At 41.8% G+C, this 23,580-nt stretch overlaps 2 protein-coding genes across 4 annotated transcripts in view; one reads left to right on the forward strand and one right to left on the reverse strand.

Moving 5' to 3' along the window:
* Positions 1 to 6,546: 6,546 nt before the first annotated feature.
* Positions 6,547 to 8,639, reverse strand: LOC108936665 (POU domain, class 4, transcription factor 2-like). Its single transcript, XM_029250571.1, has 2 exons — positions 8,169 to 8,639; positions 6,547 to 7,760 (listed from the first exon to the last, which is right to left on the reverse strand). Exons 1-2 carry the CDS (start codon positions 8,424 to 8,426, stop codon positions 6,816 to 6,818), a joined length of 1,203 nt encoding a protein of 400 aa, XP_029106404.1. The 5' UTR covers positions 8,427 to 8,639; the 3' UTR covers positions 6,547 to 6,815.
* A 6,001-nt stretch (positions 8,640 to 14,640) lies between these two features.
* Positions 14,641 to 23,580, forward strand: part of slc10a7 (solute carrier family 10 member 7) — a 61,360-nt gene continuing 52,420 nt past the window's right edge. For all 3 annotated transcript variants that reach the window (XM_018756269.2, XM_018756268.2, XM_018756270.2), the window contains exons 1-4: positions 14,641 to 14,919; positions 16,001 to 16,083; positions 18,150 to 18,286; positions 19,564 to 19,639. In XM_018756269.2, the coding sequence (XP_018611785.1) occupies positions 14,820 to 14,919; positions 16,001 to 16,083; positions 18,150 to 18,286; positions 19,564 to 19,639 (396 nt within the window). In that variant the 5' untranslated portion in view covers positions 14,641 to 14,819. The remainder of the gene's footprint in view (positions 14,920 to 16,000; positions 16,084 to 18,149; positions 18,287 to 19,563; positions 19,640 to 23,580) is intronic.

The following is a 23,580-nucleotide window of genomic DNA, read 5'->3' on the forward strand; positions in this document are numbered from 1 at the left end:
TAGCAGGAATAGAAAGACAGCGTTCTAAATAGTACCGGAAATGAATTAAAGCCCAACTGTTCGAATGTTAATTGCCATTGCCATGTGTATACCTGTCAACACCAAATAATGATCAGGGCAATGGTAGCGCAGCTCAAACATGTAAACTCGAGAGTTTGGCCAGTGTCACAACTTGGATAATGTTAATAGGAATCACATTCTGCGCTTGTTACCTGTGAGAACGCCTCCCGTCCGGCTGCAGCCCGCGCATTATTAGAGAGCTGCCGTTGGAGCCTTGAGCCGGCGGTTTGTCCTGCCGTAGCCCGAGGCCCCTGGCACGCTCGGCCAGCCGAGGCCCCTCGATGGGGGTCTGACCCGGTCGCCTCATCTGTCACCACCGTGTCTCTGCTTTTATTTACATCTAGCTTTAGCATTCTAATTACTCTCGTTATTGCTGTAGCCTCGAGGAATCGACACAAGAACTAAAGGACACCAGGTTTTTGTTCTTTTTTTTTTTTTAAGCCCATAATAAAAACAGAGCTTCCACCCACCACTCCTAAGTATTTGCCTCCTAATTACGGCCTATGGATTGCGGGCAAATACGCGACCTCTTGCATCTCCCAGGGCCCCGGGTTCCTTTCCGGTTCCCTTCGCAGACCTACCGATGCGTAAACGCTTTCGACCGAGAAACGGTTTGCGTCGCCTTCTGTCTCTAGGAGAACCGCTTCAACGCAAAGTTAAGGATGAAAGTCGTGCTCGACAACTGCCCGCGCTTTCCAACGTAAACGAATTTCCATCGCCACAGCATTTTTTCCTAGCGCTCTTCCCTTTGACAAGAAATGAGAGATCACCCGGCAGAGGTCGTGCACTTGTTTGTTTTCGTGGAGGAAAAAGGGTGGGAAAGGCCCGGGCGCCAAAGCTGACAACCTGCCCGCACAGGCAGGGCAGAGCTTTTGTAATCATGTGCTTTTGAAAACTCACAAAATAACTCGCAAAAATAAGACATGGTCTTTAATGAGCTTTCAACTTTAAAGACTGGAAGGATATTAACAAGCTGCTTGACAAATGGCGCTTAGAAGCACATTAAAGACGGTGCTAATGGAGCGCATAATGACGGCTAATTTTCGATCAGATATAAATTAGAGCCCCCAACAGTTATTTGCCTTAAGGACTTTATGTAAATGATCCTGTTCGGTATAAAGCAAAGCCAAGGCGGTGCTCCTTCTGGCTGTGATTGATGGAGGAACACACACTGACACACATCCACGCCCTCCTCCTTCTGCAAAACAAATAATAATAATAATAATAATAATAATCTTTTTCTGTCATTTTCATCAACAGCTCGTCTTCGCGCACAGACCACGTTTGGAGTTTCACGTGCAAACATTTCCCTGTCAAAAAGAACTGAGATTTTTTTCCCGAAGTCTTTGCCAAACGCGCTCTGAGAGGGAGACGCAACTTCACTCCCCGTTTTACACAGATTGCTGCCCGTTTCTTTGGAGAAACAACATCTCAGACACACACACACACACAGCAATTTGTTGATTCTTTCCGACTGGCCAAATAATTGTATGGCCGAATATTCATGCGGTGTCGTCTTTGGAATCGATTAATTAAAAACTTTTGTGTTTTAGGCCGCTGGTCACAAAATGTTCATTCATTGGAGCTTGTCAATGAAAATTTGTATTATTACTCCCTCGCGTGCCTTCGGTATTTTTTTTTTTTTTTTTAAGTTTCGTGAGGACGCTTTGGTTTTTGGGAAATAATTTATGTTAAAATTTGACCAAAAACGGAAGGATTGTGGCACTGTTGCTCTTTCATAAATCCAAAGCTCACATATCATACGAAAGCTTATTTTTCGTTTTCCTCCTGACAAATTATTCTGATAATAATTCGGATAATTATTCACTCTGAGAATATATTGTGTTCAGGGAACACGGCCTTTTTTCTTATTGTACAGGAACCGTGGTGGTGAAAAATGTCAGTTTTAGTGAAGCCCCCGCGAAAGAAGTTCTCTTGAAAGGAAAGAAAACGCCAAAAACTGTCAGTAACTGGAGGGGAGGCTGGAAATCCATATTTCTATTCTATCAGAGTCACGAAATATCGTCGTGACGTCATCCATCCATTCACCATCACACGTGTACACACACACACACACACATATCCTATTATTTGGACTTGAAGCTCCCAGCATTTCAGGCCAACGGCAAATATTTATATTGTTTCCAAGCAGTTTCGCTAAAATCGGGAAATATCTCAGGCCTGCATCTTTACCATCTTTACCACAGCCCTTACATACATACGTTTACCCCTCCGTAATTAAAACTGTTCTTAGTATTCCCGCGTGACCAAAAGTAGCGTTATGAAGTTAGTGGTCACCAATATATTTAAAGAAGTTTTAATACTTAACCGCGTGCAATCCGCACCCGTCTTGTGTAAATATAAGTTTTAATATAAAATGTCGCACACATAATTTCTCATTTTATAATATATCATTATAAAACAGCGACTTGGTTCTGAATCGATCCCAGGTGCACTATATTATTAGAAATACTGTAGTAATACCATTCCCCGCTTTCTTTCGTCATCACGACAAATGAGCTCTCTGGTTCATTTCTCGCACATAAAACAGCACAATCAATGAGCTGCGAGTTTTTTTTTTTTTTTTTTAATTCTTTTTTCTGTTTTTTTTTGGATTGGATGCTTTTGATTTTTTTTTTTTTTCAGTCGTTTTTTTCAGCAGAACGTCCAGTATGCCCGCGCCCGAGTCCTGCTGGCGTGTACAATTACAATATTATATATAAAAATATATATAATGAGTGGAAAATGAGGGGAAATGTGTTTTGCGATGCAGGTAAATATGTGGCCGCCGTGTTTAACAACAAACAGTAAGTTAAGGGAACTGGGGGAGATGCCAGAGGGAGCGATCGCGCAGGGATCGATCAATCAGTACTGTATTGGCTCATGATCAGTTTGGCTTTATCCAGACCAGAGCTGCCCAGCAGCAGCAGCGAACGTGGAGCGGTGATGTCGCACACGGGGCCTCGGTGTCTCCGATCTGTGGCCTGTGGTTCCCCTAATTTGAGATTAAAAGCAGCGGTGCCTTTGAAGGCGGACACATGGTGCGAAAGTACAGTTAAATATTCTATATGCCCAGGTCCCCCCGGCGGAGCCGTTGGCTTCATTAAATTTTCATCAGGGTCCCAGAGAAAGGAGAAAAATGATCAGGGGCAAGAAGGAATAAAACACGGTGCTGGATTATAACAAAGGGAAACAACCACAACAATTGTTTCTTCAATATAAATAAATTACCGTTGTTGTTGTTACTCTTATTATTAGTAGTATTATTATTATTAATATAGCTGTCATGCCGATTCTTCTAAGCACCCATGTAACATCTTAGTGTGAGATACAGGCAGAATGAGGAAACATTTACAAACACCATTATTTTAAAATCGAAAATCTGAAGTGGAAAACAAGATGCAATCCTAACTTTAGACATTATGTTTCGGTCTATATAATATACACTGTAATCAGAATTGCAGTATTAGATCACCGTATACATATATATGTCATTTTAAATGTATATTATATGTACGTGTTTGTGTGTGTTGTAATGACATCGCGAACATCGTCAATACATTTTGCTTTAATTATTATTTTATGCTGAATTAATCGTGGTTCCACATGAGTGAAAATTGAGCGCATGGATATCAGATGGTGAAAGTCACCACTCACTGCTAATTTCAAATTCCAAGGAGAATTTTTACATGGCAGCTCCTCCTGACCCACTGTAATTAGCAGAGATAACGGATGATCACTTACTTGCTCCGTGTAATTATCTACTTTTCATAATTCTCTGTGTAATTTATTAATTCCCGAATTTTATCTTACAAGTGAATGGCTCATTTAGGAGGCTGGGCAGAGAGGACACTTAATTGATAAACCATCTGCCTCTCTCTCTGATATCTGTATTGTGTGCCATTTTTCCTACTATTACACCCCTTAATGTATTAATATTTATAAATAGCTCCTTTTAAATGGTAATTACCCGATTTCTGATTGAGAAATGCTGTTGTATGGATTGCTCTAGCATTGTTTGAACATTTCCAAAATAACGACAAACATTACAAAATGCCCCGTACCAGTTTGTTTTTTATTTGATTTCAGCGCTGGAATAATTTGGAGAAACCATTTCTAACTCAGCAACACGGCGGTGATCTTTTTTAACGTTTCTTTAATTTTTCCACTTTGGGAAAGATGCGGCTATTGGAGGGGGGGGGGGGGGGGGGGGAGAGAGAGAGGCGACAAAAACCTCTTTATTTATTTATTTATTTATTTATTTTTAATTATTTTCACGCGGTAGTTCCTATCGAAACTACGCACGTTAAAAATGCATGAGCGCAGTGTCCTTATTTCAATAATTCATCTGGAGCCAGAGCTCGGGGTGAAGCCGGGGAAGAGCGCTAAACGGTGCGGCTGCTGCTGGGTTAAACAAGTTGCCAAATAACGCCACGTTCTAAAGGTGACCACGCCGTACAAAGAGCGTGAGCCTGGGACAGACACGGAGATATCACATTATTATTATTATTATTATTATTATTATTATTATTATTATTGCTGCTGCTGCTGCTGCTGCTGCGGCTCAGGCGATGGGGAAAGTAGCTCTCCATGGTTCTGAACTCGCAGCCCGGTCACATTATTTTGTCTCGGTACACGATGCCATTAGGTCCCAAGGTGCTCTTCCGAACTCGCTCACATGTCTGTGAGAACAGGGGGCTTTGGCTGCCGATTTAAATAGAGATAGCCTGCTTGGCACGAGAGGTGTTTTTCTAGCGTTCCGACATCTGGCAGGGATGCGCTCCAGGGACCCGCGCAGATCCCCACAGACACCCTGATTAGACTAATAGAATATTAGCATTTACTCCCAGGTCCTGGATACCCAGAGTTCCCGGATGTGCCAGCAATCTTCCCCTCAGATAAGTTCATCTCCCTCCTTCGCTCCTTCACTTCTTCCTTCCTTCCCTCCTTCCTTCTATCCCTCCTTCCCTCCTTCCTTCCTTCATCACTCTTCAAAAACAACAGCCCGTGTAGCCAACAGTTCTGTTTTTTTTTTTTTTTTTCCCCCCCTCAAACATACCACTCCCCCTTTCTGATGCTACAACCCTTACGCACATTTAGTGTTACTGGTAAAAAAAAAATGCACCGCAACATTTTCAGTAAAAGTATTTCGGCCCGGTGACGAATTATGCATTGTTCTGTGGAGGATTAATACAGTCTGTGTCGTACCCTTCTTAATTTTAATAACTCAGTGAAAAGTGGATCGCATGAAACTGTTCAAATTTGTTCTTTAATGAAACACAGTTTGCAGTTCAATAGTCAAGTTACCTAAAAAATACACTGATGTCATAAATTAATATAATTTGACAAGTAATCAAAGCAACATACATTACATAAAGTAAATATTTAAAATATCTCTGCTAAAACAGCAATACAGCAAAAATATGTAAGAATATCTTTATATATATGAATATATAGGTGCGTGTTTGTACGAGTGTGCATGTGTGGGTTTATGTGCGTGGCCTCACATATTTACATTGTTCTTTTCTTTTCTCTTCCAGAAATAAACATATTAAACAAAGTGACTCAACAAGCAACGCCTTAATAGACATTTCATACAAATATCCGATGACATAAAACCAAAAAAAAAGTGCATAAATATATCGAGTTTTCTAAGTTAATGTTTTTTTTTTTTTTTTTTCTTTTTACATATTTTAGCAGTAGGCTACTTTGAAAAGAAAAAAAAAAATCTGCACGTTTGACTTTTCGAGTTCAATTATCTACAGTCAAAAAGGGAATCCCAATAAATATGTAATGAGGTAAACATTACCTCACACAATAAATAGTTTATAAGGCTGAAAATCCTGGCATTGGTGCTGGAGACAAGTACTGCAACCAAAAGATATGTATTAGGAAAGAAACACTGGCAAATTAATATATAGTCCATTCTTCATCTGCCACTGTTATAGATTACCGTTACTGGCGGGAAATAATCACCTGTAGACAGTTTCACTAAAGTTTAACCCTAAAGCACAGAAGTATCTCTATGTCTGGTCCCTTCAACACTGCAGGAACACTTTATGGTGATGTTTATTACACAGTGCGAAAAACCAAATTCGTAGACTGCTAAATCAATAATTAATAATCAATGATGAATAATTAATAGGCGTGTTTGACCACAGATTAATGACAGCTCCCGGAGAGATCGCTGCACCGCCCAGAAGGTTATGTTACAACAATAAAGAGACGAACAATCATAAAGTCTGCCCGCCTCCGAACTTGCAACCTAGAAATAGTTTTTCAAAGCAGAAGCACATTTGCTTGCCCTAATAATTTGTATCTGAATGAAAAACGAGACGCGCCTAGAATCGGTGAAGTCCATTACAGCAATGGAGTAACGGTGTGGATAAAAAGCAAATATGATCTTACTTGTTCAGTCAAAGGATCCCTCGAAAAAAGACTCCGTATCCGTTCGGGGGATCAGAAGTGACAGGTGGTTTCTGTTAGTTTTTTTTTTTTTCTCCTTTTTTTTAAAATTTCATTTTCAGTCACAGTCAAGTCCAGCTTATATAAGAACTCTGATGTGGAAGTTGTCCATGATTGAAAAGGTAGGTGGGGGACGGTGGACACATTATGATACAGATGGAGCCCCCGTCTCCGGCAGTCTCTACACGGTACAGTACTGTAGGCTACAAGTCTCCTCTTTCTTTTTCTTTCTTTCTTTCTTTCTTTCTTTCTTTCTTTCTTTCTTTCTTTCTTTCCTTCCTTCCTTCGAGCTACACACACGCAGAGTATTTCATCCTCTTTTGCTTCTGGCGCTGGTTGCAGAACCACACCCGAACCACGTTCTTTTTGAGGTCCAGCTTCTCGGCGATGGCCGCGATCTTCTCGGAGGAGGGACGCGGCTGGATGGCGAAGTACGCTTCCAGGGAGCGCTTCTCCGGGGCCGCGATGGACGTGCGCTTCCTCTTCTTCTCGGCCCCGTTGAAGAGCTCGGGCTTGTTGAGCTTCTCCCTGTGCGACTTCTCCGCCTCCTCGAGCCAGGCCTGCAGGATGGGCTTCAGGGCGATCATGTTGTTGTGCGACAGCGTGAGGGACTCGAACCTACAGATGGTGCTTTGGCTGAGGGATCCGACGCCCGGGATCTTCAGGTTGGCGAGCGCCGACCCCACGTCCGCCTGGGTCACTCCGAGTTTGATCCTCCGCTGTTTGAACCTCTCCGCGAAGGCTTCCAAGTCCCTGGGATCTGCGTCCACGTCGCTCATGCAGCTCATGTGGGAGGAGAGCCCGTGCGCGTGGGCCATGTTGAGGGCCGCCTGGTGCATGTGGTTCATTCCCGCCATGTGGGCAGGGTGGGCTGGGGTCGAAACCACAGAGCCATCCGGTCCCGAGATGGTCCCCAGTGCCAGTCCGGGGGTGATGTGGTCCAGGAGCTCGCCCTCCAGAGCCTGGTGCGGCTGGTGGTGGTGGTGATGGTGGTGGTGATGGTGGTGGTGGCCCGACAGCGCCGAGGGGTGAGAGATGGGCACGGAGGAGGAGGACGACGAAGAGGAGGTGCACGGGATCGTGTTCATGGTGTGGTACGTCGCGTCCGGCTTGAAGGGGCTGTGGTGAGGAGGGTGATGATGGTGGTGGCTCTTGGTCTGAGACACTATATCCACCGCCGCGAGAGCCTCGGCGCGCGCCAGCAAGCTCTCATCCAGACCCCCGAATATATTGCTCTGCAATTTGCAAACAGAAAGCACACATTATTCTCGAAGGGGAATTCTCTTCCCAGCCTTCGGATTAAAACACTTCCAGAATGTAAAAGAAAATGAAATGAAATGTTAAAAAGGGAGCGAGCGTGCGCGCGCGCGCGCGCGCACACACACACACACACACGCACGCACACGCACACGCGCGCGCGAAACAAGGCATGCAACCTTCCCAGGTCATAAAAATTAATACAAAAGCACGAACCTGACTGAATGCATAAGTTGGAAGGGGAGGGAAAAAAATGAGGTGTTGGGTGATTTGCAATGCATGCATGAAAAAAAAAGAGAAAAAAAAAAAAACATCAAGAAAAAATAATGAAAGAAAGTGGGCTGTCAGAATGTGCCTCTGAGCGGTGATTATGCAGGAATACGCACCGGCGGGGTTGGGAGACACGCGCGGCGCATCGCCTCGGAGCCGCTGGAGGAGCTGCTGATGGTGCTGATGGTGCTGCTGATGGAGCTGCTGATGCTGATGGTGCTGCTGTGTCTGGAGGAGGAGGAGGAGGAAGAGGAGCAGGAGGAGGACGGCGCGCTCGAAGTCAGAGTGGAGGATGAGGAGGACGAGTGCAGACTCGAGTACTTGTGCTCGGCCAGGCTGAACGCCTGCTTGCCGTTCAGAGGCATCATCATCATGTTTGCGGGCCCGCCGACTGGAGGCGATCGCCGCTTTTCTGACTTTAAGTTCAGACTCCGCCTCTTCTCTTTGGAAGCTCCGCGTCCCGAGACGCCGTCTGATAACTTCCTTTCCGCAGAACTGTTCGTGGCGAGAAGAAGAAGAAGAAGAAAGAAAAAAGAGCAGGGGAGTGAGCGCGCGCGGCGCTCCTGCTGCCAGGCGAAAAGTGCGGCGGTGTCGCGAGCGCTGCCGCAGCCGTGCGAGTGCGAGTGCGCGCGCCTCGAGCTCGGGGCATCCTCTTATGGCTCGGCCGTCATGCACGACGCCTCGAAATTGATGCCCGCCCTCCTACCCTATTGCATTTCAGTGTATTTTTTTTCACACCCCCCCCCCAACCCCCCAACCGCCACCGTCATCCCACTTTACGGTCTTTGTTTTGTCGCCGTTGAGGAATTTAAGTGGCTCCTCGTGGCATCAATGAGAAAAGAGTCAAACCCGTTTGCCCACCTCCTCCTTCCTTGCATCTCTGATCAGCAGCGCAGGTTTTGCGATGCCACGGCGCGAGTTCACCATGGCATTTCTTTTTCCTGGGTTACTTATAAATTAAACCAATCGGACTGCTGATCACCTGCTCCAGGGCAATGGGAGCGTGTGTTACTCCTCTTTATGTTCTGGTCTCCGTTGCTGGAGTGTGTTTTCATACCTTTCCCTGTCTGTCACCTTCACCCTAACACGTGCCACAGATACACGTAATTGTCCTGTTCTCGCTGAGATGTTGTTGCGCGTATAAAGACCACAATGACAGATCAGTGGAAATTTTTTGCAAAGTGCATTCCAGGCACACGGGACGAGACTCTGCAGTGTACAACCAGGAACAGAACATGGTCAAATCACAGTGATTTGTTAAAACGGCGCTCACTAATACGCATGAAAGCCCCACGCGCAAATTATGATTTGATGGTACGAAATTAATACATTACTCTAATTCATACTCCGCACTATTTCATTTACACGCTTAATGTGCCTTAATGTAAGCTATTTATTACTTTCATGGATATTAGGAACCAGACCCTAGGACAAATATTTGGATTAACATATCTCTAATGGTTTTAAAATAAATAAAAAGACATATGGTTATGTAAACATCTGAAAGAACATTTAAAAGTTTTAAATGTGAAAATTAGCCCCGTGTGCATTGGGCTAAGAGCGCACTGATTTAATCATAATTTATTTTTAAAAAATCTTTACTACATGTAAGTTGTTTTTAATAGAGAGCCTTGCAGGAGGCAATTTGTACAATTTCTGTGGTTCTAATTTTAATATTGATAGACAATTTAACATTCCTTCTTGTAAAGGACAAAGATTCCTGAAATTGTTTATTATTGTAAGCTGTAATAAATTAGCGACGTCCTGTTCCAAGTTGCCGCTGCAACGGTCGCGCAGCCGTTGCGTCCAGATTCCTGGATAAAAGTTGCACTTTTCCGTACAGACTCCTGTCCTGCGCGGCTGGACGATGGAGATCCGCTGCGAAAATGATCATCTTGTCTTCAGTGCTTCACACATTTGCTTTCTGTGAGGTACACCGGAGGTGGCAGGTGGCTTCCAAAGCGCCTTTCCCAGCTTCTCCTTATTCGACCAATAACCGAAGTGATTCCCGCTAAGTTATTTACAACACACTCTTTTTCGTGTCACGTGTGTGTGTGTGTGTGTGTGTGTGTGTGTGTGTGTGTGTGTGTGTGTGTGTGTGTGTGTGTGTGTGTGTGTTTGCGTGCCGGGCTCAGACTGTCACCTCACACTTGTGAGAAATTCATGATGAGACAGAAAGCACTGATTTGAGATGGAAAAAGGAATCCAGTTCCAAAGTGAACAAGTGGAGGAAACGCGCAGTGTTGAGGGATAATATTTTGGTAAGAACCTCTTGGAAGTGAAACTGCGCGCGTTTCTTCTCTCCGAACAACAATATCTCGGCGCCTGCAATGGGAATAAACATACGGTATTTAACAGAACTGAAAGATATGCACACAGATGGGTTTATATATATCCTCTAAAACAGGACCTATTTTGCCTTTTTGTGAGGATCTTTACCTGCTTTACTCGATTAGAACTGCAGGACAACTTAGTATATTGCAGATCATATTTTTCCTTATTTGTGAAGGAGTTTTCTTATTGGGATGTGAGAAATAGAACAGGAACATGGGCCTGTTTTTATATAGTAAATCATCTGAAACATCAGTGGAAAAGGCAAAGTGCAAAAAGAGCAGCACAAGACACACATAGTCCTGAAAGTGAACTCGGAAGAAACAGAAAATATTAAGTTAGAAGAACATTTTCAATTACTTTTTTTACATTTATTTAGCAGATGCTTTTTTCTCCAAAGCAACTTCCAATGGATACTATGTAGTGTTATGAGCCCACATACCTTATTCACCAAGGTGACTTACACGGCTAGATACACTACTTACACTGGGTCACTCATCCAGGAACACACTCTCTCTGTGTCAGTCACACACTATGGGTGAAACTGAACAGCATGCCTTTGGGAGGGAACCAGAGCACCCAGCGTAAACCTACACAAACTCTACAGAGACTGAGCGGGGATCGAACCCACGTCCTCTCACACCACCCAGACAGTGTGAGACAGCAGCGCTACTCACTGTGCCACCGGGATAAGAGCCATTCATAGGAAATGTCAGAAAGTTATTTTTTTTTTAAATAATTAAATGAGAGGACTTGACAGATAAGATAATGGCCTTGGCAGTACTCCCAGGTCACAGTGTGTATGTCAGCTGCGCCCCTGGGCAGTGGTCATTGACCTCCTAGCTGACCCAAGAGCTATAGGGGGAAAACAAGTCCGATCCTCTTCTTTCCAGCTGTTCTGGCCTTGTGCTCATGTCGCTTAAACATCTCCGTTGCCGTTTCCATTCATGTTAAAGAATACCGCGCAGCCGCTCTCCCTGGCGTTCACATCAAGCCTGAGTTTACTTTGCATCCATAGGAGGAGCTTGTGCCAGTAAACAAGGCAGGGAGCAGCTTACATGTAGGTCATACAAGAGAGCGCAAGTGTGAAAAGGCAGCATCCCTTAAATCATCTGCTCCCTTGTGCTCTTTACTGGTGCACGTTACACCTCCTTGGGTGGTATTTCCATACCTTCCTGTGTGTGCACTCCTTACTTTTCTGTTTGCCCGTTGTCTACGTCCTTGCAGCATGACCCGATGTTTCGGTCACTGACGGCGCATTGGAATTAGAACAGTTTTTAGCAATTTTTTGGTTTAAATAATTCTTTATAAGCTTGTGTATTTAAATAATTATGTATTGCACAATAAAGAAAGAATAAAGAATAAAAAGCCAAGAGTGATGTATCACCAGAGACTATTGTTTTCCTCGTACAAAAGCGCTAGGTTATTCTTCCTTTCCAGGATTGCTTTATTCTGAGGTATGATTCGGTCCCTCTGGAGCATTACATGCTAACAGGGCCAATTACACTGCAGAAAACCATCAGAGACAAGGCAAAGCTGCCTTTTCTGTGAAACATTCTTCTGTTATGATAAAGCATGTTTTGCTGCAAGGGTATCTTTCAATACACATAAATCAAAGACGCCTCCATTTGACTGCATGCTGGAAAATTGTACAAGTAGTTGAAATATTTTGAACGCTTAGAAATAGTTCATATACGTATGCGATTTGTAAAAGCATAGGAAGTCAATGGAGAAATTTGAAGATTAATACACCCATTCAGCTGGAGGATAATATCATTCTGGAATTAGTAGATATTAAAAGATGAAATACTTTAAATTAAGAGAAAGTGTGTGAAAGTCCTGATACTGGGTGTTTTCCCACGGGTAATATTGAAAGAAGTGTTTTCCCATATATTCTATTGGCTATGGAAATTTATTTCTGTATGATCTATTGAATTGTCTCGCAAGTGCTGAAAGTGACTCGCAGGGTCCTCCAGGTTCCCGAATTTTAGTTCCAAACTGTTTGACGTTAATGCTTCTCCCATTGCATTCTTCAATGAAATCAGACTGGTATTAATGAAACTTGTCGTTTGACAAATGGTCTCCTTTTATCCCTAGCTGATTTTTTTTTTTTTTACACTTTTAACTACCTCTAGAACGCACTTCTTTTATATCTCCAGTTTCAACTATGGATAAGAGTTGTTCATAGGAAACTGTTTGAAAGTCATTCAGGTAAAAACATTACTTCAGTCCTGCAAAAAAAAACATAAGGATATGTATCAGTCAGGCTCAGTCACAGTAAATTTTAACAAAAAACTGTGTCGACCACCATTTCTCCATGTTGGTTGGAGGCTACTGAACACGGGGCAGCACAGATTTGACAGGACCAAGAGGCACACTGAGCAGATTTTGTCATATTTACTCCAACACATTTAATCAAAATTACAATTCACTGTTATTTATATATTTTATTATTAGGACTTTATGCATTTTTATTCATTTTCATCAACTGTTTGTCCAGTGAAAGGTTGTGGTGGTCCTGTGTCTGTCCTGGACTGTAATCCTGCTTCAGACTCCATACTTTCAGGATAGACTCTGAACCACTACAACCATACAATGGGACAACTGGCTGTCGATGATGAATAAGAAATAATCGTGTTCCTTTCGAGTACAATGAGGAATATGAGGATGGAACGAGGGAGGTTGTGGAGGTTACAAGAATATCACAGTGGTATGTGTTTTACAGAGAAGATGTGATAATCTGTGAGGCCTACTATAATTTGAGAAAATGTAGCCAGATCTAATTTATGTAGAAATGTAGCATGTATTTATGTATAAACGTATAAATGTAGCCAGATCTAATTTACTCTGCATGTTTCACAGCAGTGGAACTTACATCAAATTTTAGCAAATGGAATACAACCAACATCAACAACTGCTTATCCTGAGCGGGGTCGTGGCGAGCCGGAGCCTAACCCGGCAATACAAGGCTCAAGGCCGAAGGGGGAGAGGACACACCCAGGACAGGACGCCAGTACATCACAAGGCACCCCAAGCAGGTCTCGAACCCGAGACACACCCCACAGGGGGCACCGGCTGAGCCCGCAGCACCACCACACCCCTCCCACACGAAATACAGATAACAAGAAAAAAACTTTCTAATAGTGGTTTTTCTGTCTTAGCATCATGAAATGGACATTAAAATACAAACAAATTAAAAACACAAAGGAATGGAATTCAAGGCAAAAGCATTTTATTATAAAGACATTTTTTTTTAAAGATTTCCATGTGTAATAAACATAAACATGTTGGCTCCTAAGATGAGAAATACCTGAATGTGTCTCATGTAGAACTGAATTAAAGAATGAGGGCAAATAAAAATGCTATTCAAATATAGCAAGCGCCAAATTACATGATCTATGGACTCTGCTGAGTTGTCCAGTTATGGTTATTGGGGTTACCACTGAAGCTAAGAAACTGGACTTTGGAGATTTTGTTATTCATTTGTTTTTCAACTCTTACTGCATTCTTAGTTACTTTGCTGTTCAATGGAGAGCATTTTTATTCATGTTTTTCCTTCTTATACCCATTGAAGTTAGATTGCTGCCTTATAAAACACAAGAAACTGAGCCCTTTAGATCTCTGAGTTACAACATGCTGATTTCTCAGGATTGCCAGCATCTATCTTCACACTGCTTTTTAAATTATTTAAAATTATTTTTAATTTGGTAATTATTAGACCAAACGCTATTATTTTCAAAGAATCAGTTTCAAATGGTTGCTCATTTGTATACAGTTTTGATATTGTTGTAAAGGACTGTGACTAAGCATAAAACAATATATGCAAACTGAAGGGTGTCACTTAAATTATGACCCCAAAATTGTTCATAAACGCTTTAGTTTAACGGCAAAAGAAGTTCCATATTTATCATATTCATGGCACGGAACGAGCAGTTATTTCATTTTCTTCAGTTGGTTTCACATCAAAGATGTTTAAGTTGAGTTTGATTTACTTAGTTCACCCTTTGACCAATTCACTGTATCCAGGAGATGAGTTAATTCTGTGAGAATTTCTGCAAAAACGTAATTTACCTTGACACCGTAAAATAAAGAATATATAATCCAATAGATTTTTTTTCGGTTCACAAGTACACAAAGAAGTTTGCAGTAACTAAAACAGTTTATTGCTGATAACTTGATACATTTGAACATAGGAAGACTGAAAACATTTAACACTTTTGGTGCTTAATGGTTTTATGCAAAAATTTCCTGCGCGTGTATTAGGGACTTTACGTCCAAGATGGCGGCCTTCTGTGTATGAGGAAACTGCCAAAACAACTGGGCTTTCAATCGTCCGTTCGCCCAATGGAAGCGGGATTGCACTTTAAACGTGGACTACAACTGGTCTACCAAGAATAAAAAAATAGACGCCTCAAAAAGGAACTGATCAGGCGAGGATGGCCCTATTTGACAGGATACGAAAAGAATGGTTTATAATCGGGATAGTGCTCGTGATCACGTTTGCCAAGCTGGAGCCCTCGATTGGGGTGAAAGGAGGTGAGTTCGTCTCTCACTCACCGGTACTTGAAAACCTCACGATTTCAATTGGTGCAGAAACAAGGTAAATTTACAGCCAGTAACGGGTCCGAGGCACGAAATCTACATTTCAGCAATAGAATAATAAGTATCAAAAACATACGAAAGCAGCAGTAGCAGGACTTGCTAGGTGCCCTTCACTGCTTCAGGTAACTGTACTGGTTACTACTGCTGGTGGTGGTCACTGTGGCAGGAGACCTCGTTTGGTTTGTCTGGCGCAACACGTCTACAGCAGTTAATATCACTCGGTTCGCACAATTCCGTAAAATGCCCCTTGGCCGCGCCCTCGTGTCAACCACGCAGTGGACGTAGTAGCTGGGAATCGGTGCGTCCAGGTCTGACAGCCGATGCTGTCGCTGCCGGAGTGACACGTTGCACTATATCCCGGTAGGCACGCGCGCTCACTTCCGCCCGGCACTGCCGCCTGTCGCCGCGAGTCCCCGCGAGGGTCCACTGTGCGCGCGAGTTGGTGTTGAACTTGCGACTCCTCTAGATTTTCGCCAGACTAGACTGCTTTGTTTTTTTAATTTAAAATTTTTATTATCATTTATTAATTTTTGTCCGGTGTGTATCAATGAAATTTGACTTAATTGGCAGAAGTGGCAAAAATCTGAGCGAAGGTGAGGCAAGGCAGTACGAGCCTGGGTGTGGGGGAAAAAAGGTTAATCTTCAGTTACCTCAGTGAACTGAAGCAGCTGGGATACCCTGCTGTGTAAATTGGTCAGAGGAAACAAATTTACATTTATCTGTCTGACACTTACTCCATACGGATTTGTACGTTTATTTACCCCTTACAGCAGAGTAGTTTTTACTGTATTAACTCAGGCAAAGTATCATGACCAAGGGGACTACAGCAGAAGCATGAATTCACAGTCAGGGGCCTTCAAGGTGGTGCTGTAACTACTATGCCACCTGCTGGTTCAGTTTGCTTAGATGATGATAATACAAAAGAGTGATGATGATGTGTTTCACATGTTGTGGAGATGACGCCTTGAGTAAACTAGCTTATGTTGCCCTGTCTGTGATGCTTTCCATGATACAGGACCCTTGAAACCAGAGGTCACCGTCACATACATTGCTGTTTCCGCCATATTCTTCAACAGTGGGCTCTCCCTAAAAACAGAGGTACTGATCTCTTGCTTTTCTGTGTTGTTATTATTCCATCTTTTATCATGTGTGGTGTTTTTTCGCATACTGTTGTGTTTGGGTTAGTGAATGTATGTGTTTGTGTTCTCAGCTATTTGCAGCTGACTTTCTACTTAAATAGCAGAAATGTTTCGCTGAACTTTTGCTTTCCAATCTTCTGAAGCACATGGGCTGATCTCATTTTAAAGTTGGTTTAAAGTATGGTTATTTGTAAAAAGCTCTGTTATTTTTATTTTTTTTTACTGAGGGGCACTGTGGCACAGGGGGTTTGACCGGGTCCTGCTCTCTGGTGGGTCTGAGGTTCGAGTTCCGCATGGAGTGCCTTACGACAGACTGGCGTCCCGTCCTGGGGGTGTCCCCTCCCCCTCCAGCCTTGCTCCCTGTGTTGCCGGGTCAGGCTCCGGTTCACCGTGACCCTGCTCAGGACGAACAAGTTCAGGCAGTCTGTGTGTTTGTGTGTGTGTGTGTGTGTGTGTGTGTGTGTGTGTGTGTGTGTGTATTTTTCTACCCAGTATTGCACTGATAAACAGAACACAGCAGGACCAAATGGCTTTATGCAGTTAGATGAGATATGGATGGATTGATGGATGAAAGAAGTAACAGTTAGGTAAATAATGCATAGCTGGTACCAGCAGGTGGCATAGTGGTTAGTGCTGCTACCTTGCATCCAAAGATCCCAGATTCAAATCCCATCTTCTCCTGTTATACCATTGTTCAAGGTACTTACACTGAATTGCCAGGGTAAAAATGACCTTGCTGTATAAATGGGTAAATTACTGTATGTATTAGTCACTCTGTTGTCCATTGCCTGTGTGTGTGTGAGTGAGAGAGAATGAGTGTGTGAATGAGTATTTGTGATTGCCTTGCAATGGACTGGCATCCCATCCAGGAAGTAGCTTGCTTCACACTCTGTGCTATCAGATAGGCTTAGGGCCACTACAGCCCTGCACTGGACAATATAGTTATTGATAAAACGATACATAGATGTTATTACTGTTACACATTTAACAATGAATGCTGTGTTGTTTTACTGAATGCTTTTCGTATTACATTTACTCGTTTAGTAGATGCAGAACTGCGATACATCTCAGAGAAAAATCCAATGAGTGCATTGCGTCACCAAAAGGAGAGACATGGATGCAGATACGTGATTCTAGAGTACAGTCAATTTGTCACATTCCATTATCAGATGAACCAGACTATTATCATGCCAGGACAGTGCTTTTGTGTCTTAATCCGTGTTAGCTTTCCTACTTTTCCCATTACAGAGGTTATTCTTGTGATATATTTGCTTGTCATATACTGTTGAATATGTACGACCTTTTGGTAACGTTTTAGTCGTTTTTATTGGTTCAGATTTCAGGTCTTTAAAACATTTTGATTATGTCTAATAATGAAAATGTAGTGTCATTTAAAAGTGTCATTGCTCTCATCAGTAGTTAACTAGATATTGAGTCTTCACTTTAGATTCTGCTAATTTAAATAAAAGTAAATAAATACTCATGAACATAGTTGCAAATATTCACTGGCAGTTAAGTTTTTTTCTACTTTAAATTTTTCTTACTTTCATTTATTAGTAGTAATTTCAAATTTTTGCTTGCAAAACCTTGATATTAAAATGCATCACGAAGTGTCGGCTAAATAGTGAAATGATAATAATGACGTTGTGGAACCAGGTGCTCATATGGATGGAGGGGAGATTAAGACCTTGTTTTGTTTAGATAATTTTCCTAAATAAATTGCATAAATTTGCATTTGGGTCAGATTTCTGTAAATTCAGCAGATAACTCAATAGGTAGGACATGACCTTGTAACCTGAAGGTTGGTGATTCAAGCCCTATTCCCTGCTGCTGCTGTTGCACCAGTGAGCTACCTTGAGTTGCTCCAGTAGAAATACTGATCTGTATAAATAGGTCAAATGCTGGTTTTCACGTTGGATAAAGCCTCAGTGAAAGAATTTTAAATGATTTCCAGCTCAAGCTTCCCGCTGCAGAATCTGGCCTTGTCATTACAGATTGATGTGATGCTGCTGCTCTGTTTTGCAGGAGCTGACCAGTGCTCTGATGCATGTGAGACTCCACCTCTTTGTGCAGATCTTCACGCTTACCTTCTTCCCAGTCGCTGTGTGGCTGTTCCTCAAGCTTCTGGCATTAACTTCCATTAATGAGTGGCTGCTCAAAGGGTAGGTGAGCTCTTCAGTGATCAGAATCTTTCATTCGTCTCATACCATGGCAGTGGTTCACAGGACAAGCATACAAAGACACAGGCCATTTGGAGAAAATTTGAGTGAAAGAGGGAGAACTTGCACATTCTGGAAAAACTACGGTCAGATACAAACCCACAACCCCGAAACCATAACTTTCATGTTCCCTTTGACAATTGGAATGAGCTGCTGGGGTACTGCACTTTGGATTCAATACAAGTTTATTCCCTGTCTTCAGCTGAGTTATGAGGTTTTTGCAGTGTACATGTTACTTTGTCTTGGGCATTGTGGAATTTGTAAATCAAATTTCATGCTTTTATGAGCTAGTTGTAAAAACAACTTTTTTTTTTTTTTTTATTCTTAGGCCGAGGTCTTAATTCCAGGTCCATAGATTTGCCACAACATTTAACATAACACTTATAAAATGTATTCAAAGTGAAATAAAATGTAATTTTCATGTATAAAAGACCTTTCTGAAGTGCATAGTGTGGAAGAACACTTTATTCTGTGGAGGACAGTTAAACAAATGATTTAAGGCAAAAATACTCCAGTGACAAACACATCTAAGCAGATTTCCATGGGTATGTGAGGTATAACACATTGATTTTACACATTTGAAGCTGCCAGGTACTTTTCATAAAGACTTCTTATACAGCTACATTTCTCCCTGGGCAGAGTGGTAAGTCTAGTGACTGAGGGTCACCTCCCGTCTCCCAACTGCCAGGAGTTCATCAATGTCCTCTTTATGCTCTTAATGGTCCCTCCCTAAAGCAGTTATTTTCCCTTACTTCCATGCATCTTACAACCTTTCAACTGATGTCTGCTTTTTCTGGTCACTTTCTCTCTCACAACCCACTTTATCTGAAGGCAAATGTAGACTTTATACAAAGTCTTAATTTTTAAGACCTGTTGCTTAAGCTTTTAATTTTGCTGTAGTACAATTGTTTTTACACTAGAGTTTCAACTGCTGGCCTTGTGTGTGTATACACTGATGGATTGTATTAATTTATGTTTTTAAAAGTTAACAATGCCTGAAATGCAGAACGCTTATTTAAAAATGGTTGATTTTGAAGTTTATGGCTAACTTGAATGTTTGTGTTTTTCTGACCCAAGGCATGTTGGGAAGGGTGCTATATAAAAGTACATGGAATTGAACCCTTTATTGTAGCATGCATGATGTGTTGTTCTTCTGCAGGCAGTCTTTCTGTCATCTTATGGTCACCACGTTTTTATGATCATAATGTTGTGGTTCTCAGTCTGCAGACGGTCGGTTGCATGCCTCCGCCTGTTTCGTCAGCTGTCATCTTGACCAAAGCAGTTGGAGGGAATGAGGTAAGAGTTCATTTGAAATGCTTTTTAATGGACAACCTTACGGCAGGTGTCAAACATTTAGTGTAAAGTAGCCCCTAGCAGATACCTATGCCACAGATATCATCTTTACAATGCATCAAATCCACTTTTTGTAAATCTTGGAGATTTCTTCTTTGCACACTGGCAAACCTGATAGTCAGGCCAGTTAAATTTATCTTACTGGGTTACAAATTACTTAGAAATAGCCTAAGTAGCATTTTAGTTTTAAAAAAAAAAAAAAAAAAAACTAGAATTTCCTGTTTAATAAAGTGTACTATCTATGACTTCATGAACTCTAATACAAAGAATGTCCACAAAGTTTCATAGTTAGCTGTAGCCCTCAGATTATTTTATATCACAAAATAATTTGGCCTGTCCAATCCAATTGCATTATGCTTTCTTAATGTGTGACTTTATAATTAGTCAGTTTGCCCTTGCTATTTAGAAAGCCACATGTGCAGGAAAGCCTTGTGAGACAGGCTGGTCAAGGCTGTGTGGATGAAGGCTGACTGAATGGAGTGTGGGAGAATAATGGGCTCAGCTTTAAACTTTGCCCTGATGTGTGTGTGTGTGTGTGTGTGTGTGTGTGTGTGTGTGTGTGTGTGTGTGTGTGTGTGTGGGTGGGTGGGTGGGTGGGTGGGTGGGTGGGTGTGGTGAGTGAGACTCCTAAACCAGCTCCCCCTTGAGGCTGTGTACTGATCCTGCAAGCACAACGTGGACTTCTATAGAAAAGGGTAAAAGGACCAAATAAATATTCGTTCTTGGTAAAGTCATGCTAGTTTGAGAAACTGTGCAGTGGAGGCTAGTTGACAATGACTGTGATTTTAAGGGGGGAAAAAAGGTCTTCCTCCGGTGAAACTGATGAAACTGAAGGTGTTGTGGTGACAGCATGGGAAATGCTGCTAACAGTAGGTGGCTGGAGAGTGAGCGTGCAGTGAGTTTCCAGCTCAAGTGGACTGCACATTGATATCACTGCAAGACTGCTGGCAGGCAGGCCCTAGGGCTGGCAGGGAGTCCAAGGCTAGCCAGAGCCTTGGCTCTCCTTTGGAGAGTCTAATGTTCCTGCTTTGAATACTTGCTGTACGTAATAGTATGTAATCGCTCCAGTGTTGTATACCGTTGTTAGTGTTTTGTTGCTTAGGTGACGCTTTTATTAAAAGCATTTATACAGTTAGATATTTCTGCGGGAGCAGTTCAGGTTTGGAGGTCTCAGCTGATGTGTTGAAAAAATCAAGTTCATTGTACTTAGTGTTGTGCTCATACCTTTGGTTGTACAGAATTATGTCATTAAGCTTTCTACTTGACTTTTGTACTGTATTTGTCTTTATATTTAAGGCATTTGTGACTTCCATTTAGTGTTTTTGTTAAAATTGAACTGAGGACTGAATAGTCCCAAGTGTCTTTCTGTACGCACTACACAGAGGAGTGTGTTTAAAGAGGTTTGAAATTCACAGGTAATAGGTGAGACAGTAGAACCTAGTTGACTTCAGAGGTCACGTAATGGTACTGTCTTTCTCACTCTCAGAAACTAAATGAATGGGACTTTATTGACCAACATTTTTGTGGTTGAAGCAATATAACTGAGAGTTGTGTGATAGGTGTGTAAAGTCGAAATGGAAAAAAATCACTAAAATATTTGGTACAAACATTTTATTTGGCAACTGCAGTCAGACCCCAGCAAATAAATTATAAAGTACAACTGCGATAACCATCGTTACTCAAAATTTTGCATGTTGCAAATGTAATATTGCAGTGGTTAAGACTTATGATTTACAGTATATCAAAACAAAATAGTCTTTTCTATTGGCTAGTTAAAATGCATTTGGCAAGTTAGAATCACTTTTTTTAGAAAAAAGTCTGCATATTTTCTAGTATGATTTCTAATATTGGTAAATAATCATCCAAAAGGGGTGGGTGACATCTTGAAGACTCATTTATTGCTCTTACGTGAATCCATTTAAGTTCCGGGTCCACGTAATAAAACCAGGAAACCCCCCTCCCAAAGAGAAGATGGCTCGCAAGACCCCTGTAGAGATATGAGGACCACTTTGGCACCCTAATCCATTCAAAATGTGCTGATGATCTTTCTTGCCAGGACACTCTCTCGCCCAGTGTCGCGGGAGCGGCCGCCTGGGAGCAGATCAGCCAATGGGAACAAAGTAGCCAGATGTCTGGTTCTGGCAGGCTCCCAGAAGCCAGGCAGCGGCGCACGGCAGCATCCGCCACGGGCCGCAGATCAAAGATACCTGAGAATTACTTATGGGCACAAAACACGTACTGCTTATTCTACACTTCTCATTAATGACGATCGGGGAGGATTTGTCTGTCTAATTAACTCTTTCTTTCAGCGTGAATGCGCTTGCAGGATTTGTATGGTTGTGGCAAAAAAGGGAAAAGTTGTGAATAACAGGAAATCTGATGTGCATTGTCAGATCAGGGCTCCAGTGTGAACTGGGCTTTTGCACCAGTTCATCTGCTTTGAAAACTGACAGTGTATTGAGTAAGTGAGGGACTGGAATAATATATTCATTAAAACTCAGAAAGGTATAACTATATTGCTCCTAAAATGAGGAATTTATCTTCACTGTAATTTTGACATGTGTTAATGTATGATTAATTTTGAATTAGTTTTTGTAAATTTCCCTTAAACAAACCAACACACTTGATTAACTCCCATATTAACATAATATATGGCCTTTTTGGCTAAAATGTTGTCTTCATAGTGTAGCAGTACTCCAAATGTAGCCTGACAATTTTTTTCTCATTTTTTTCTAAAGATTGTTGATAAAATTCACAAATGCTACTCATATGAATTGTGTGTTGGTATAATTATTTCCTGCTGAGTGCTTGCTTTGCTATAGTGACCGATGCTTTTGTATAGAGTATAATACAAAAAAAATGAGATGTCAAATCATTGAACGTGCTGTGTATTGAGTAGGATATTTTGGGATAACAAGCAACATGGTACCAATGACCTGGTGACTGGAACCAATTATGGATCATTTTTGTAGGTATAGTACAAATGGTTAATAATTATTGCAAAATTCTTTTCTGCTGAGAAAATAGTGAGTAACTTGATAAACACTGTATCTAGTGGATTTCTAAGCAAAACTATTTAAACAGCCTAATAGAAAATCAGTATTACACCTGTGGTTGCCTAACATCTTGTATGTCACCGTTTTAACAGCTCCACCAGGCCTGGCTGGCCAGCAGTAGAATGTCGTGGACCTTATTTCTGTTAACATGGCAGGAGGTCTTAGCGGTGATCTGGGGCTGTCGACTTTTTAATAATGTGACAAATGCAGACCGAGGGTCCCTCGGTGCACTACTGCCTTGAGGAAATACCGCTCTCAGACTCCATTTCCTTTTTCTCACTCAGATGTCGATTAATGATGTATGATCTGCACGTTCGGTTTGGTCATGAGTATGGTTTTTTTAGTTAGGAATCTGGCAAACAGAAGAGGGGATTGAGTTCTGTCTTTGTCTTCCAAAAATAGTGGAAGCATTTACTTGCATTCCAAATTTATTCTTTACTTTTTGTACTTTGATTATACAGTATACTCAACTGTTAAATAATGGGGTCACATATGATGAAAAACTATTACAAAGGCTTAGATTTATTCATTTAGCAGATGCTTTTTTCTAAAGCGATGTACATTTCAGAGAAAACCAGTATACATCACATGAGCAGCTTTTATATATAGTTTTTTATATAGCTGTCTTATCATTCGATACAGCAACATTTTTTCCACATTGAATATTTATTCTGTACCATGGCACTACTGTTTATATCAGACATTTTGGAGCACAAACGCACACATGGTGTCTTTATTTTTTATTTTGCTAAATCTCTAAATTACCCAGGAAACAATGACTGCTAACATAAATAAAGCCTTTATCTAGAGATCAGATTAAGATAATCC

The sequence above is a fragment of the Scleropages formosus genome, chromosome 3 (genome assembly GCF_900964775.1).
Source record: "Scleropages formosus chromosome 3, fSclFor1.1, whole genome shotgun sequence".
Classification (NCBI taxonomy): domain Eukaryota; kingdom Metazoa; phylum Chordata; class Actinopteri; order Osteoglossiformes; family Osteoglossidae; genus Scleropages; species Scleropages formosus.

What these genes read in the sequence shown, in the direction of transcription:
- LOC108936665 (XM_029250571.1), bottom strand. Translation starts at nt 8,426, where the DNA reads ATGATGATGATGCCTCTGAACGGCAAGCAGGCGTTCAGCCTGGCCGAG. An exon ending in CGTGTCTCCCAACCCCGCCG is followed by an intron (nt 7,761 to 8,168) that starts GTGCGTATTCCT and finishes TGCAAATTGCAG; the next exon opens with AGCAATATATTCGGGGGTCT.